This window comes from Enoplosus armatus, chromosome 12 (genome assembly GCF_043641665.1).
Source record: "Enoplosus armatus isolate fEnoArm2 chromosome 12, fEnoArm2.hap1, whole genome shotgun sequence".
NCBI classification, from domain to species: domain Eukaryota; kingdom Metazoa; phylum Chordata; class Actinopteri; order Centrarchiformes; family Enoplosidae; genus Enoplosus; species Enoplosus armatus.
The window spans coordinates 8,804,471-8,822,477 of NC_092191.1; the positions used below are offsets into that span (position 1 = coordinate 8,804,471).

General features: G+C 40.2%; 1 protein-coding gene across 1 annotated transcript; it reads left to right on the forward strand.

The window, feature by feature from the left end:
- Nucleotides 1-559: 559 nt before the first annotated feature.
- pibf1 (progesterone immunomodulatory binding factor 1) lies at nucleotides 560-17,403 on the forward strand. Its single transcript, XM_070916193.1, has 18 exons — nucleotides 560-914; nucleotides 1,005-1,105; nucleotides 1,495-1,693; nucleotides 1,782-1,901; nucleotides 2,992-3,125; nucleotides 4,275-4,383; nucleotides 4,506-4,625; nucleotides 4,729-4,790; nucleotides 5,022-5,147; nucleotides 5,530-5,628; nucleotides 9,311-9,476; nucleotides 10,925-11,075; nucleotides 11,476-11,566; nucleotides 12,085-12,187; nucleotides 13,916-14,046; nucleotides 15,434-15,518; nucleotides 16,764-16,943; nucleotides 17,223-17,403. The coding sequence occupies exons 1-18, from the start codon at nucleotides 648-650 to the stop codon at nucleotides 17,274-17,276; spliced, it is 2,298 nt and encodes a 765-aa protein (XP_070772294.1). The 5' UTR covers nucleotides 560-647; the 3' UTR covers nucleotides 17,277-17,403.
- The last annotated feature ends 604 nt before the right edge of the window (nucleotides 17,404-18,007 follow it).

An 18,007-nucleotide genomic window follows, 5' to 3' on the forward strand; every position in this document is an offset into this window, starting at 1 on the left:
TATCTTTAATACTTTTAAAGTCTGTGTTTAATTTTGTTCGGCCATCTAATGCTTCTTCAATGAAAACAAAGCAGACGAAGGCAGAAGAGGGACTAGTTGGAAGGGTTCATAAGAAGTAGTTAATTTTACAGCGACCTCAATGTTTAGGAGGAAGTACTGCATGATCTGTGCCTTGTAACGAATTACGGACGAGTGGACGTTGATTGTATTTCACGTTCATGACCACAGAGGGCGCTGTAGTCAAAACCACTCGACAACCCCATAGTTGTCGAACCTTTGGCGGTTAGCAGGCGGCTCGGAGCGGGACCGTTGAAAATAAAAACAACTCACCGTGGTCCAGGGTGTCACTTTAACGCTGTACTATGGTTTACATGTTATTTTCTTGAGTATGAGTAACGCTATATTGGTAACGGTTGGTCTGTTTTAAACGATATAACGCTAGTTAGACTGGTGCTCGGTCGGGGTTTGTTTTCGGTACTCCTTGCTACAAACTAACGATTAAGTGTCACATATCGCGATGTCCGTGAAGTCTTGATAAATTTTCTAATCTCACGTAATCTCTGCTACAGTAGCTGGCCCACTTGCCTTGCTAGTTAACGATAGCTAGCATAAAATAGGACACACGGTCAGGACCAAAACGATACAAAATGCCTCCCAAGAAGCAACACCTGAAGCCGACAGCAGCCAACGTCTCCAGCTCCCTGGACTTGGAGTCGGAGGACATCAGCTTGGAGACAACCGTGCCTACCACCGAAGATGTCTCCTCGTCCGACGAGCAACGGGACGGCTCACAGAAGGTGACCCGCCAGCTGATCGAGAGGAAGGAGCTGCTGCACAACGTTCAGCTGCTAAAAATTGAGCTTTCTCAGAAAAACCTGATCATAGACAACATGAAGGCCGACCATATGTCCAAGGTAGAATGGAGGGATGCTGCAGTCTGAGCTTTGTCTTTGTTGCAGTAATAGTGCTGTGATTGTTTCCATGCATGTGTTTTTATATGTCAGGTTGAGGAGCTGGAGGAGAGACTGAATGATTCTCTACATCAGAAACAAGTTTTTGCCCTGAGACTGGACAGCCAGCTGAAACTAGCTCAAGAGGAGAACAGGTGAGAAAAGAGATTTATCTGTCGATTTTTAGAAGGTCGGTATATCTATGCAGATATAAAATGTTTTAAAATATATAAATTTGAACATGCAGAAAAATTGACAAATATGTACACAGTTCAAACAATTAATACTTGCCAGCGTCTCTCATTTAACATATTTTTTGTGGTGTTTTGACAGTCATCTTGCCTAGCCATAAGTAACACATCTTACTGAATACACACGCACATGTGGAAAAAGGCAGAGCTCGAGATTATGAAAACATGAATAGAGATATGTATTGAAAGCATGAAAAAAGTTTTAACCAGGATAACTACCTGTGTTGTTGATGGCACCATGTAGCTGGTAAGCACAAATGTGAACTGGGCTAAAAAAAGATTGTCACCACCAGGAAGCAGCAGGCCCTGCGTAAACAAGAGATGGAGGCCATCCTGCTCAGACAGCAGCAGCTAGAGGAGACCAACCGACAGCTGTGTGAGAAGGCTGGAGAGCTGCGGAGGTCTTTCAGGGATCTGGACATCTCACAGGACAGGTACCAGGAGCTCCGCAACCTCCCTGAAGACAAAGTATCCATACAGGAATATGTAGCTGTAAGTATGGGGGAGCTCACCCTAATCTCTACACCACCTTGTTGATGACTACGACATTGGCGACGCTTTCTTTGTGCTGTGTGTTTAGATGCGTTTCTATGAGGTGGTGACTCCTCTGCGGGCTCAGCTGGCTGAACTCAATGTGAAGAGAGGCAGTTTGACCGAAGACCTGGATACACATCGAACCCAGATGAAGTCTTTGATGGAGGTACCCCACATTTACACAAGCTTGTACTACAACTCTCAGTTGCATTCTGTCCTCTCTGTTGAGTTGACATGTTTTGAAGGCCTAGGCTATTCCTTCAGCATTTTATCTCACCTATGCTTTATTGTATTTTTCATGTTTTATCATTTTTAGTTTAATTCTCTGTCATCTCTGTTTAACTCAGACTGTGTACAGTGTAGAGTTCATATAAACAACGCACTTCTTTTTTCAACCTTTTCATGTGTTTGTGAGCATACATATAATACTTGTTCAGTTGCATTTTTGCTTTCTTTAAACTCTCAAGAGCAAACTCGCTTTAAACAAACATTCGCTCCTCCGGGCATTGAGTCATATATTTAGAAAGCATTGACACGGAGAATGTAAAAAGGGTCAAGAGGTTCAGTTACCTTTGAAACTAACTGTCAACATGGGGACAACTCATGGTCAAAGCCACTTGAAACGTGTTCTGTCATTTACAGCATTCTCGAAATGGTCATTTTCACAGCCTGCAGTGTATAGAATGAGAGTGGTTTACAAAAGAGGAAACCATCCTGTTAATCTAGTCAGCAGTGGCCCTGTAGGCATAAACGACACATTGATGAGATAACGGTGCAACATGCCGAAGGCAGGGTCATAATTTGGCAAAAAAAATAGCATGAATACAAGCACAGGCTGCTGGTGGTGTAATGGCATCAAGAATGTTTTCTTGGCAAGAGCGTTTGAGACTAAATGAGCAGCGTTTGAATGCCACACAGTAAACAGACATTACTGCGTTTGTTGTCACAGTTTATTTTTTCACTCAGATACATCCAGCAGGTAAATTATTCAACAGCTCAAGATGGTTCAGAGAAAAGCATGGGATGTTCTCTGCATGAATTTGGTGTTAGAGAATCTTGAGGAGCTGTATGACACTGTTAAGACAGCATGGAGTGAGATGCTTATAGACATTTTCCTGACAGGGATTCTTGCTGAATTCCTGTCTGGAACAAAATGTAGGGTGTTCGGGAGGAAAAATCCTGTCTATTTGCATAGTGTGTCAAATAATATGAATACTTCAAGTTACATTAATGCTGTCTGTTCTGTGTGTCCGCAGAGCTATGAGGAGGAGCGGCGGCTACGTACTGAGCTGGAGTTGAGGAGCCAGAGACTGACCCTCGAGCTGGCTGATACCAAACAGCTGATCAAAGAAGGAGACTATCGGCGGGACAACTACCCGAGCATCAAACGGTGTGTGTGTGTTTGTGTGACAGAACGAGAGAGGCCACTCCTCTGTATACCTGTTCATTTGAAGAGGAGGGGTCCGCCCACTACCTCTGACTCCTTTGAAGACTACAGTACAATTTTAAAGGCTGCATGCTTTGAAGGAGGCAGCGCTTGAAATGGGACGCAGCAAACATCTCCACAACAATAAATGTACTCACACCACAGGTTTCTCTCTCCTATAGATTTGAGAGCAACTTGCTGCTTATTCTTGCATATAAGTGGTGAAAAAAGAAAAGAAAAGAAATAAAATATTTTACTACTATAACTCTATATTACTTGATCCTTTGAGATATGGAATTTATTGTATGTTATTTGAAGACCAGTATGTTGTATCATCATGAAAATGAAACTCCAGATATTTTCAGAGATATTTTATTTATATATATATATATATATATATATATATATATATATATATATATATATATACACAGTGCTTAACAAATTTATTAGACCACCACCCAGTGTAAGGTATTTGCCACCGCTGCCCTAAATTAACAGTATTGCTGATTACCAAAATATTTTATGTTTCTGTAATGGTTAATTCATCAGTATGTGCAAGCCAAGCTCTTTAATCAAAATGATATCTTTAATGCTAAAATATAATTATTGTTGTTATCCATGAATTCTCAAATTTACTGTTATACAAAAAAGCAGAAAAAATAATAACGCACATTATTATTTTTTGATTGAGATGCCAAATTATAGTTATTTACTTGCATTCCTGAACAGAAAAATTTGTTTTGTGGTTGCAAGAATGCAAGCTGTTATCAGGGCCAAAGGAGGCCATACAAAATATTAAGATTTTTGGTTAATATATGTGAATAAGGACTATTTAGTTGTTCCAGTTTGTTATTTGCCTAATAAATAACAATACAATTTTTAGTTTGAAACAAGTTTTTGACAGATTTCTAAAATATTTGTGTTTTCTCATTTTTATGACAGGTGGTCTAATAAATTTGTTAAGCACTGTATATATATATACACACATATATTTATGAAGACAACAAATGGAATGTAATTTATTATAGTTTCCCCCTATTATTATATTTGAAATTCTGGATATGTAATTTGCAAGTTCAAATGTATGTTTACCTTTTACGCTGTTTATAGTGAGCGTGACAACTTTGAAGCAGAACTGAAGGAGTTAACGAGGAGATTTGAGACACTAGACTTGACTCACACTGCGCTGACCAGAGAGAGGAACACACTCAACAAAGAGGTGCTTCACACATACCTACACATACTATATATATATTTTGCCTTCATAAAATTGAGTCATTGAAGTCTCTTTTGGTGTACTGGTGTTCTGTAATAGTTCATTGTTCTCTTCATGCCCTCCAGGTGGCGACATTGCAGCAGTCAGTGACTCTTCTGCAGAAGGACAAGGAGTACCTACACAGGCAGAACATGGAGCTTAGTGTCCGCTGTGCACATGAGGAAGACCGCCTGGAGAGGCTGCAGGTCCTTAGAGTTGATCAGCTAGGAGGCTCGTTTAATACTGAAAGCATACAATAATAGGAAGCAGCCCTCTAACGTGCTCTCACTTCTTGTTTCTGTGCTCCAGGTGCAATTAGAAGACACTAAGAAGGCAAGAGAGGACGCCTATGAAAAATATGTAGCATCCAGGTTAGACTCTGCTGTTTTACACCAGCAGACAATATTCTATTGTTTTTAATATGGGACACCTAAGCTGTGCCAAAGAACATCTGTCTGACACAAAGCATGTTGGCATTGCGGCATTATTATCCAGTCCGTCTCACCTCTGATCTGATCTGACCTGCATAAAGAAAGCCTCCATGGAAAATGTTGTTTCCACAACTGTGTTCATATTCTTCTTTCATCTTCTTTCCGCTACAGAGACCACTACAAGTCAGAGTACGAGACCAAGTTGAGAGAGGAGTTGGAGAACATCAGGCTGAAAACCAGTCAGGAGATAGACAACCTGCAGAGAACCTCCAGGGAGATGTATGAGAGGGAGAACAGGTATCAGTAAAAACTATGAACAAATATCAGGGGCGTTATTATCAAACTGGAGGAAGTTAAACATTTTGTTAACAGACAAACTTCAACACTGGTGTTGTTTATCTAAGAGCAGAAGTAATTTCATGACATTCATGCTCAATAATCAGGTGCAGGTGTTGCCTGTACTGTTGTCCCAGCTTTACATGTTGTCTGTACTGTTGTTGTGCTCCATCATCAGGGAAGAGAGGAAGAGCTATCACCACAGATACTTCACAGTAGCATTAAAATAAAAGGGAATACCAACACATCTGTTATGTTGTACATAACAGAACATGCTGATTCATTTGTACAGGTGTTGAGGACATCTTTTTTAGTGTGTGTGTGTGTGTGTGCATTTGACCAGGAACTTGCGTGAGGCCAGAGACAATGCAGTGCTGGAGAAGGACAGAGCAGTGACTGCTGAGAGAGACACTCAGTCCAGATATGACCAACTGCTGGAACAGTGAGTTTTACCATCCAGGTGTCCATACTGTCCATACTTTGTTGCTATACATTGACAGACAGTTTGCTTTTTATTCTGTCTGTTTCTGCTTTTTCTTCTATCAGTACATGACATACTTTCTCACTCACTTGTGTAGTGTCCAGCCATGCAGATAGTTTGGATTTTATTTGTTTATTATAAAGGAAATTCTATTCACATTCTTTATCTTGGGACAAAGGTAGAAAACAAAAAGACAGATCCCTGAAAACCTGGACAAATAAACCTAAACAGTCTGCATAGCTAGATACCAGGAGAAGGAAGGGAGAAAGTATGTTTTTCTGTAATTGGGTGAATAAACCCTTTAACATGATCTAAAGCTGGAGCTGTTGAACAATTTCTTGTCTACACATGGTTATATTTTTTGTATGAAATCTTTTCACCTCACAAATGTTCTTGCTCTTGTTCCACCTCTCATTATTCACCATTTCTCAAGACGCATTGCATCATCAGTGGTGTATGACATAACGCAGCATTTTAACAAACGTTGGCATGTTCGACAGCCCCTGTGGCCTTTTAGGAGTTAAACACTGCACTTAAATTAACTGTAGGTTACTTCCTGGATGCTCATGTTTATGGGCCGTATATCAGAGAAACTTCTGGAACTTCACCTGAGGGCAACTGTTAAACTGTCAAGTCAACTGGGGCCAGTAGGTACAGTTTTCTTGTTGTCGAGTTTAACCACATCATATTTCTAATTCATCCCTCATCTTTGTAGGCCAATCAGCAAAGTGCTAGCTTGTTGTGTGTGTGGGGGTGGCCAAAGCACAACTAGTGTGACTAATAAAGCAGGCATTGCTGTGCTGATCAGTAGACATAGATTTTAGTATTGTAATGTAAGCTGATATTCAGCTTGAATCCCTCTGTATTTCCCTGAAAGCTGTGAGCTTGTTCCTGCTGTGGTGCTGATGTGTGAGCCAACAGCAGTCTGTCATTAGCGCATGTTGTGGGTGCGGCAGGACTTCGGTGGCTGTGGTCCTTACGAAACATCACGAGTGCTTTGCTGTAACTGAAGGGTCAGAAGGTCACACGGGAGACGGAGTTCACTGAAGGTCAGTTCAGTACCAACTGGTGTCACTGGCCTGCCTGTCGGGAGTGAAATACCTTCGGTGCAGGTTGTGCAAAGTGAGGACACAGGATACTGTGTAGTACTAAAGACAATTTATATGCTGAAGAAATCTCCTTTAAACTGGGACTAATGATTACAAATAGCTTCTTCAGACTTTGTGATGTATTTCTTGTTGTTTTTTCTGATTATGTAGAAGGTTTTTAAATTGTTGATGCTTTTTAGTCATTTCCCATTTCCAAACTAACTCTCTGTGGGTCAAAGTTGCTATTCCCTGTGTCTGCTCCAGGCAACAATGCCCATCTCAGTATAGCCTCAAAAGGTGCCTCTGGGTCACGGCCTTGTGGGAAGTTTCAAATCTTGCGTGGAAATTGCAACAGATATATCGTGAGCCCTGCTACAGGCGCACACACACATACTTCAAGCCTGCATGTTATTCTCATTGGAGGAGTTTTTTCTGTCAGCCTCCTGAACAACTTATCCTGTTTTTATGCCGTATCTCTGCTGCATACATATATGTCTGTCTTATATGAACAAATGATGTGTATTTGCATTTGATTTTTGTAGTCACAAACATTTTGGAAACATGTTTTAAGTATTGAAAAGAATTATTTGGAGGAATAAGTTTCCCACGACTTGATTTACGTTTTTATTTAAAAACTTGTTTTACAGTATTGTATCTGCAACAGACACGCACACAGCAGCAGCAGCAGCAACAACAGCAGCAGCAGCAGCAGCAGCAGCAGTAGTGTCCCTGTCCTGGGTTACTACTACATGCCAGTCATTTCTCTAGATCCAAACCACCAGCTGTTGGTCTTTCCATACACACTCACACACACACACACACACACACACACACACACACACACACACACACACACTTCACTCTCCCTTGCACTCTCTCTCTGCTGCGATCACATTCCCTTCTGCGTCGCATCGCAAGCCAGCAACGACAGATGCTAGCCGCAAGCCTTTAACCCCTAACCCCACGCATGCCCCTATTTTTGGGGCAAAGAATGAGGCGGACAAACTTGAAATGGCGTCAGATGATTGTAGCATAGAGGGCCAGCTTGAATCTCAGCACTCTATTTCATGCTGGCTAAGAGGCCATTTACGGTGGTCAACTTGTCCAAAAGTGAGTACTAAGTACGGTTTTCCATTTTCACCTCTCCAGCAGACCTAAACTTGTTGTAATGAAATGGCCTCGGGGAGCCCCACAGTCAGGTGCTCTTACCTCCTGTAGCTGTAAGTATTGCTATTAAAATTGGCATTTGAAAAGACAAAGACCATGGCTGACCCCTCTGGAAAAGTATGTTACCTTTTTCAAGGAACATTTAGCTTCTTTCCATCTAGATTGCAGCCGCCATTAATAAAAGAAGGCATGAAATGTCGACCAAGTGTACAACTGTCACCGTGAGCACACAGCTCAGTCCTGCACTCAATGGATGATGAAATCCTATCAGGTCAGCTGTAATCGAGAGTTATTAATATTATCCAACCAACCTCCATGGTTTGATAGAGTCTGTGTGTGCGTGCTTGAAAGCTGCCTGAGGAAGAGCACTGGGCTCAAAAACTGTTGCCTGTCCTTGTTTTATTTTTAGGGCTGCAGCAGATGTTTATTTTAATATTCTGTTGATCTGTCGATAATTTTTTCCATTAATCAAGTCGTTGTTTTGTCTATCAAATATCTAAAAATAATGAAAAATGCCCTTCATTATTTTTTCCCAGAGCATAAAGTGATGTCTTCAAATATTCTCACATTTGGGAAGGTGGAATTAACGAATGTTTGGCCTCTTGATAAATGACTTAAAAGATGAATCTATTATCACAATAACACAACAGCTTTTGTTCATCTTGTGCTCTTTTTGCAGTGTTGTTGATTTGTGCACATTAGAAGATTTGATCTGTTCCTTATTTGAAGGCAAGCTGCTTCTAATTGTCTCTAAGATGTGTGCGAACTTGCCCATCCACATGCATTTACAGTATTTGACAAGGCTGTGAGTTACTGCAGAATTGTCATCTGACACAGAAACTATAGAATACGTTCTTCGGTTTTACCTAATTACCAAACACTTAAGTAGAAACACCTTTCTCCAGCTGCCAACTGGAATCATGAAACAAGACCCAACATTGCTGCGAGCGTCGTTGAGAAATACCTTTCTTCAACCAAATAATTTAAGACTTGGCTTTCCTGCTCGGTGGCTTTGTGTGATACTGTAGTTGCCAAGCTGTTAGGTGCCACAGAACACTTAAAAACCCAACAGAATTTTTTTCTTTTAATTCTTGCGCAAGACACACCAAATAGTTACTTCCTTGCCAATTTTCAAACAAACATTTGTCATGCAAATTATTACAAAATGTCACTGTATTTATATGAAGGGAGCACCAGGCATGCCTGAGCTCAACCAGGAGCCCAGAGCTGAGTTTACCCTCTGTGTGAGACACAGCTGCTTTATTATCTAGACATGTCCACATAATCTGTCTCACCAAAACCCTCTTTTAACACACCAACTCACATTCATATTTAGTGAGGTGTGCATCTACAGTCTATGATCTACCCGCGTGTCTTCATCCATGCAGGTTTCGTCAGCTCCAGCTGGGTACGGACAGCCGGGTAGCAGAATTGGCCAACCAGGCTAAGCTGCACTCCTTCGAGGCTGAGCGCGCTCAGATGGTCAAGGAAGAGACGGCTAAGGCCCTGGCCCAGTGCCAGGTGGAGTGCGAGAAGCAGCAGAAGAAACTGGAGGTATTAACATAAAGGCAAAAAGGAAAAAACTTTTTCTTCATTACATGACAGGTTTATACCCCTCTCATGATTTGATTTCAGCCAATTAACCTTACTCCTTGGTTTGAAGTTTAGACGATCAAACAGGTAGATGGTTTAATAGATTTTAAATAGCAAAACACTATATGAACTGTCACAATTTAGATGCATATGCCATTACTGGTTCCTGTGGATGGCACATTCATCACAGAGAATAAAACCCACTTGAAACTCCGATTTACAGATTGACTGTGTGTTTTTTAAAGTCTCAAGGTTCCACACTACTCCTGATTAACATTGTGAAAGCTAGGAGAGACGGTAGTAAAGTGCTACAAACATCACGTGAGTTAATATAGCCTAAAATGCACAACTGCTTAAATCATTGTTCTGTTCATTTAGGGAGGAGTCCATCCACAGTACTTAGAAATTAATGTTCCACTCTCGGGAATATGTCTATCTCGTCTTTGTATGTCGGTCCGGTGGCTCCCTTCTTATCTCTGCCCACTTTAGCACACCCGTTTGTACAAGAAGTTAATTGAGTGCAGATTGTTCATGATGTCTAAATGCACTTAGCTGTGGTCCACCTCTTCACCTGTATTTAACCCTGTCCTGCTTGCCAGAGGGACATGCATGGTGTAATCATGTATTGCACATGATCATGGAAGGATGAAGGATCTTTTCTCTTTTTAAAAACAGTGAATGAAGAGCTAGTTTAGGTTTTGACATCGGAGTTTGTTATTTAGCTTTGATTTTGTTCCAGTTCTTTATAATAGTGAGTCATTTTGGGATTAAAGTCCTTTCATTTAGATTTTTTTTCTCCTGTTTTCTTTTACGTCTCTCTCCTTGAGAATGTTTTTGTCAAAGCTTGTAAATGTGGGAAAATTAAGAATGGTGAATGTTAAAGGTAAATAGTTTTTAGTAAATCTTCACATATGTAATTTTCACATTTACCATGACAGCAACTCTGAAAGAGTTCTGTTGAGTTTCAGTGTCGTCAACATGAAATACATTTTATTCACACAAACTGCCTTAAAAACATGATTCTATTTAATTTTAGCTTAAAAACAGTGTTTTTACTTGTTGTTTAACATTGAAAAATAATATAACACAATTTGAAGCTCGCAACATGTGCAAACATAGTTAAAAAAATAGTTTTGTTTTTTTTTTGTCATTTTGGGAAAATATGTTACAGCCCTAATACTGCAAAAATAAATAGTTAATGTTAGGAAAAAATACACCACCAGTCTGAGGATGTGAGGCAATTATCCATAATTTTAGTACACTGACAGAATGTAACATTTACATTATTCCTCAGAGGACATTGTTTTTCAACTGGCCACAGAAAACAATGCTGAAAGTCCCGTTATTTACTCTCTCTCTCCCCCTACTCCTCTCCCTCTCTCTCTCTCTCCTCTCCTCCGGTGCCTCAGCTCCTGACCCAGGAGTTTTACAGGCTGCAGACGTCATCAGAGAAGAGGTTGGCGGAGCTGCAAGCTCAGAATGCCGAGCAGGCGTCTCGGCTGGAGACGTATGAAAGGCTCGAGCAAGAGTTGGACCAAGTCACCATGCAGGCTGCCGAAAGTAAGAACAGCATCAGCTCTTTAATACCCATTACATTACACACATTACTGTGAGGTCAGAGAGATAAAAGCACAAACAATCAAGCACCAATTCCTTCAAATGCCTTGGTCTGCCATCAGAGAGTGTGTATAATAAAATTGACAGATAGCAGCGTGTTGGATTAAGATGTAAAGAACAATAAATGAAAAGTCGGTGTAGTTGAGCTGTAATGGGCGGCTTTGTGACGGTGGATGCAACAGAAGTTTAGGAAAACAGAAAGATGTGCAGAACAACAGAATTTTACAACAGGCTTGTCTGGTAGTTTTACAAAATCCTAATACAGGAAAAATGAAAACACTGCCACATTGTTATCATAATGGTCCAGAAGATGTAAAGATGGTATTTGTGTTTCTGTTGCCAGTTGAGAATGAAGAGGAGGCAGAGAGAGTTCTCTTCTCATATGGCTACGGAGCCAATGTTCCCACAACGGCCAAAAGAAGACTAAAACAGAGGTACAGCACGCGATACTCTTCACAACGTAGGTCACATTGTGAGAGAACAAAAACTGGAATTTGCGCACATCTCTACTGTGTGTGATTTTTCCTAAATATAGTGTGTTCATTATGAAACCAGCATTCAGTATTCTAACGTAGGATGGTGTGTGTGTATGTATATATATATATATATATATATATATATATATATATATATATATATATATATACACACATGTATATATATATACACATGTATATATATATATACATGTATATACACATATATATATATATACACATGTATATACACATATATATATATATATATATATATGTGTGTATATATATATATATATACACATATATATATATATATATATATATGTGTGTGTATATATATATATATATACACATATATATATATATATTCAACATCCCTCACCAGAATGCATTTTGTGTAACAAACATTATGAAAGCACGTTCTACCTCATCAAACATGTCATGTTGTTTGTGTTTGTGGGGGTGTCGTGCAGCGTTCACCTGGCCCGCAGGGTGCTGCAGCTCGAGAGGCAGAACACGTCACTGAGGAGAGAGCTGGAGAGACACAAGTCACACACAGGACAGATATCTGAGGAGGTAAACACACACACAGCATTCAGGTGTGTGCCTGCCTGGGAACCATCATTAACGGGATAAAGTTTAATTTAATATTTAAAAATTAAAATTAAGTTGCAAGTCAATACCAACACACATTTGTTTTCCCACACAGATTATGGTTATTCCCCTTTTTCTATCCAAGCCATAAGGATTTATTTCAACTGGCTTCTACCTCTCTCTGATGACATAACAGAGTCATTATCACAGAGCCAGGCTCGGTGGCTCCTCTCTTATCACCAATTTTGAGGGGACTTTTCTCTGATGGGAAGAAATGACCAGCAAAAAAAGGAATTGAGCAGCTTGTGAGGCTCCACATATATCATCAAACACACTTCAGGACTCATTGATGAGAGAGTCTCCTGCATTGTCTTTTCCTGAAACATTTTCCGAAGTTTAACAATTGTCCCGCCAGATCTACCTTTAAGGCTGTGTCAGGAAAATGACGAGTTGTTTTGGGGCAGACAGCAGACACCGCAGACCTTATATGAGAAGAGCGAGAAGTTAGAGTCTTAGTACCTGTCACAATTGTTGACACAGTGGGAAACAGTGCCAAAAACCGTGACGGCCACGCTCTTCACTCTCCCAACGACTCACCACACCAATCATTAAGGCTTTTGTTCAGACTTTAATTTTGGGTGTGTGTATTTTGTTTTTGCGTGACTGTGTGAAGTCACATGTTTACCACTCGTGCTCTGATGCTTAAACATCATCCAGAAAGGTTTGAAATTATGTGAGTGACAGTTCTGGCAGCCAGTGTGCATGCTTTTCCCTCACTCCTTTGTATAATCTCAACGAGAGCAGAGATTGTGCAAGACAGAATAGAGAGGCTGGGCAGATTTGAGACAAAATAAGCCAGCCATTCAACTGTCAGCTGGGATTGACTGGCACTCGTCTGAAATACCTCATAAGTCATCAAGTATGAAAAGGCAGGGTGAAATATTATACTTTTTATTTACTAGAAAGGGCAAGGGTGTTAACCACTTAACCACCCACACAGATGCCCTGACTAACTAACTATTGTCCTTACCCTCCCACCCAGTTCTACTCACTACTGGCTGGCTGTAAAAGTGGTTTAATGTGTAACACCCTAACTTTATGTATTGTTTCGCAGATTAAGCATGAGACTAACTGAGCAATATTGTATGAGGTACATTACACGCAGACTGTTATATGAGGGATCACCAAAACACTATAAAGGTGCTTGTGTGTTTTCATTGTATTCCCACTTTATGTCTTCATCTTTAAATCTACTACTACTATCTACTATTAATAAAAAGTACGCGCCTTCATAAAACTCACATTTATGGGCACTCAAGCTACCCTGATAACACCAGAGATAAAGAAATCTTGGCTGTGGTTCTTCAAAAGTCATTCACAAATAATGACATAATTGCACCATTTTATAATCTTAACCACATGTAAAGTCAGTTTGAAAGTGGAAATATTCTTTAACTGCTAACATCAGCTTTCACAGGTGAATGTTGTGTTCAGTATAATGAACATTGTGGTGACAGACATTAAGCTCTTGTTGCATCATATATGACTCTCCACAGTTCATGGAGTTATGCACGTGAAAAATGTAACCTAAGTCTCAGGTGAACTTATCAAGTGGAGGAAAAAAAAATGCAACCTGAACCTGACACTTTGTACGTACACTAATTATTTCTGTAACTGTTTAAGTATGCACAAATGTGTATTGTTCCCCAGTTGTTGGCAGCCAACCAGCTGTTACAGCAGACGCAGCAGCCCTATAGCTACCTGATCGAGACGGTGAAACAAAGGGATGCACAGATCAGCGCGCTGAAGGAGCGTCTCACCTCGCTTGAGGACGATGTCAGGTACATTCACAGGAAGGAAACGCGTGTCTATGCAAGAAGGAACTGAACTAAAATCAACACAAATTTCTTTAATTGAAGGTCATTAGGTCTTCTTGCTTGCCAAACTTTTTCTTTGTTAATTTCATTCGTAACATTTTGTATCTTGTAATTTACTCATCACGGCAGCAGGTGATACCTCCCGCCCTTGGGCGTCTCTGCTTTATCTTTGTTTGTCTTCTTCCGTCCCTCTCACACCTACCTCGTTCTGTCTTTATGCAAACCTGCATGTGTGCATGAGTTTGTATATGTCCAATAAGTGAGTGAAAAACATCAGCACTCCTAAAGCGACCTGGTGCTGACCTATATCCCCCTTGTCCCCTTCCATATTTTAACCAGAGAAATATGCAAATTGACAGACTGCAGGTTTTCTCTTGCTACTCACTACCACTGAGCGCTCACCTGAGGCAAAGAGGAGAGCGAACCCCCCCCCCTCCAAATCTGACAGAGATATTGAAGTTTTCCTGTGGCTATGAAGCGCTCTATCTGTTGAACAGCAGAGACGCAGCTCACGGGAGATTCACACTTTATGCACTTCAGTCTCTCCGTGTTAAGTAGTAATTGCATTCACAGTTTGTTTGGCGATATTCAAAATTCACTCTGCTCGAATCGCATCATCTCAGCAGATGCAAATCTCAGGCTACAAGACCCACGAGTTTAAATCTTTATTCCAGAGTTCTCAGGGAACAGCAGCCAAGCTGCTAAGCTGTTGTTTCAAGATTTGCGAGATGATTTGCTTTAAAGCACCCCCATTACAAGCTCCTGCTTGTATGTTTCACAGCCCCAGGAAACAACACTTTGACAATACTGTAGAGAGCTTGAGTTTTCTCACAAGACAGAAGCCTAGAAATTAATTGATTATTTATCGAGTATATTATAGAAATTCATGACTCATGGCGTGTTTAATTTATTGTCTGGCTGTTGATGGTTTATACCAGTGATTTATACTCTCAGTGCTAATAAAGCAAACCGCTTGATTTATAGTTCATCGTTTTGTTTTGTTTTGTTTTTTCCCTTAAACTATACTTAAGTACACAGTCACACAAATGAAGCAACATTCAAATGAGTGTAGACCACACCTTTACATCTGATCCTGTGTTGACCCTAACCTGACCCCACCCTAAAGCAAAATAAAGCACATTCTGTGCAATGGACATTACTTTATACAGTATATTACGTTATTTCTACAATCTTGCAATATCCAGCCTTAAAGAATCCCATAAACCATTGATCAGTGATTCACATGACCCTATAAGTAAAATGTTGAATTCATAACTTGCTGTAAATATAGTAATGCTTATCTATTAACTCAACATCTGATCTCTCTGCCTGTTTTTGGGTGTAACCCCAGTTCTCTGAGGAAAGAACGGACTGCTCTGCAACAGGTGAAAAACAACATGGCCGCCGATCTGGAGAGACTCCTCAACCATCGAGAGGTACACATGATGATGTTGTTCGCAGTTTGTTATGTTATGTTGTGACAACTGCATTCAATGTCTCCCATTCCATTTCAGTATATTGGGCCGTTTCAGGAAATTCCAGATAATCCTTGCTTTGAAAATAAAGATTTATTAGTGAAACCACCGCGTGTGGCCATTTTGCTGCTGTTCATGCTGTAACTGCTAACCTGTGCTTCTGTGGAAACACAAATTATTCACTAATTGACAAAGTGTGCCTCTTCTCCAAACTGCAGCAAACTATGAAAACCTTTTTTATTATGGCTGCAACTAAAGAAATTGGTTTTTTATCATCATCTCTAAATTTTCAATGATCTTTAAATTTCAATTTTTTTTTTTTCATCAAATGTCTTCTTTTGTCCGACCAACAGTCCAAAACTTAAAAATATTCGATTATAATTTAAATCAATGAAAAGCAACTAATCCTCACATTTGAGAACCTGGAACCATTAAATGTTTCTTTTTCTTGAAAAATGACAAACAATCAATTGATGATTAATTTTCTATTCCGTAACGATCGTTGCAGCTCTACTTTACACTGGCTTTTGATAGTCATGCCAGACGAGTTATTGCACTGTGTTGCAATGCCTCCTTCAAGATTGTGTGTGCTCGTATGTGCATGTGTGTGTGCCCCCCCGCCAGCCGTTTGCTGTATGAAGTATGTGCCCTGTCATAGACAGCTGTTCCTCAGCTTGGCTGTTTGGGATGCCACCCGGGTGCGTGTGTGTTTTTTGTGTATGTGTGTGTGCTCGTGCGCGTGTGACATGCCAGGGCTCATGTCCTCAGGGGTGATAAATAGAACCGTGAAATGGCCCAGAGTCCTCCCCTCTGCCCCACCGCCACCCCCGCAGACCCTTGAGCTTGTTGAGCTCATTGCAAGTCGGACTTCAAGAGTTCAGCTGTGTTGGCCTGTGGTTCAGGACAAACATGTCATCAGAAAGCAACAATAAAAATTCTTGAAAACATATATTTTAAAGCAAATGTTTCACAAAATGTTCAAAAAGGTATTATTTTTGCATTAAGGTGTATCAATCATACTAAATATTTATTATATCAATTTTTAGTTCATCCCAGAGTTTCAGTCAAAAACCACCTGGTGATTTAGTTGAGAGTTCTGGCCTTTTGGACACTACACTCCCATTTATTTCTCATGAAGATTCCTGTTTATTGTTTCACCCTTGTTTTTTCCACATCCCTATTCTTATGAACCGTGTGATTCTCCAGGAGTTAGCGGTGATGAAGCAGGTCCTGATCAGCATGCGGTCCAGACAGGGAGACGCTCTAAACCTGTTGGAAACCGACAAAACTGGTATCAGGACCTCTGGTGCAGGAAAACACCAGTCTAAACACATCAACAGGACCACAGAAGAAGAGTCGCCAAACAAACCCAAGCCCACTGTGTTTGTAAGTGTCTGACTTGGCAACACCCTTGTATGAGTCACACCGCCTGAACCTGCCTGGACAGAAGTTCAGACAAAAGAGCATTACAGGTTGACAGGAAATGATAAATAGCTTTTTGTCATTTAGTTTCATTTGAAAGATAGATATGCTGCAGTACATATCCTTGAATCATGAGACAGTTAAGTATGTGAGAATATCTTAAGAATCCAAACAGGAGCTCCTGCTGTCATGCACTTCACTTTTCTAACCATCATTTCTCCTCTCTGTGTCGTTCCTTTGCAGACCAATAAACAAGTTCCTGATTGGCACCAAAAACTGAAGCAGAAACCCAAATGAATGAAGAGTAATTTGTGTTACTGTGTTACTACTGGTGCTATTATAATTGTCTCTCAGGGCTTTAACAATATTGTGTTTTATCAAGGCGTTTGTCCTTTAAACTTGTAAATTACACTTCTTTTCATATTTTGACCACTTTTGAAATACAAAAGCAGAAACTGTTACTGGTGTCCGAGTGTTTTGTTGTTCTCATCCTTGGTTACATATTTTTCAGAGAGGATAAATTCCCTGCGTACTGGTCCAAAACCAGAGGTATTACCTTCCACAGGGTACACATTCTTAGCTAACTGACTGCCCAAAAATTCCTCTTTCCTGGCAGTGGTCTCTTTTATTAGGTCTGTCTATCATTATTTCCTCATCTTTTCCAGGTTTGCAGATACTGATGGCTACAGCAATGTAGGAACCTTAGCCAGAGCTGATGCTCCTTTGGCTTTAAATATAGACATAGTAGGCATACCTGTATCATTTCAGACCATGTTCTTAACTGTGTCGTATTAAACTTGGCCAGAGGACTGCTGTAAAGCTGGTTTGTCCCTATTCATCTGTTTTTCCCCTCTAATGAGCCTACAGTACTTCACAATACACCACCAGTGTACTTGTCACTAGCAGTACTACTCAACCTGTGAAAATGTTTTTTATAATAATAATTATTATTATTATTATTATATACATATAATAGTATAATTATAATTGAACAATAATTACAAACTGGGTGTGGGGTGTTGCAGCTT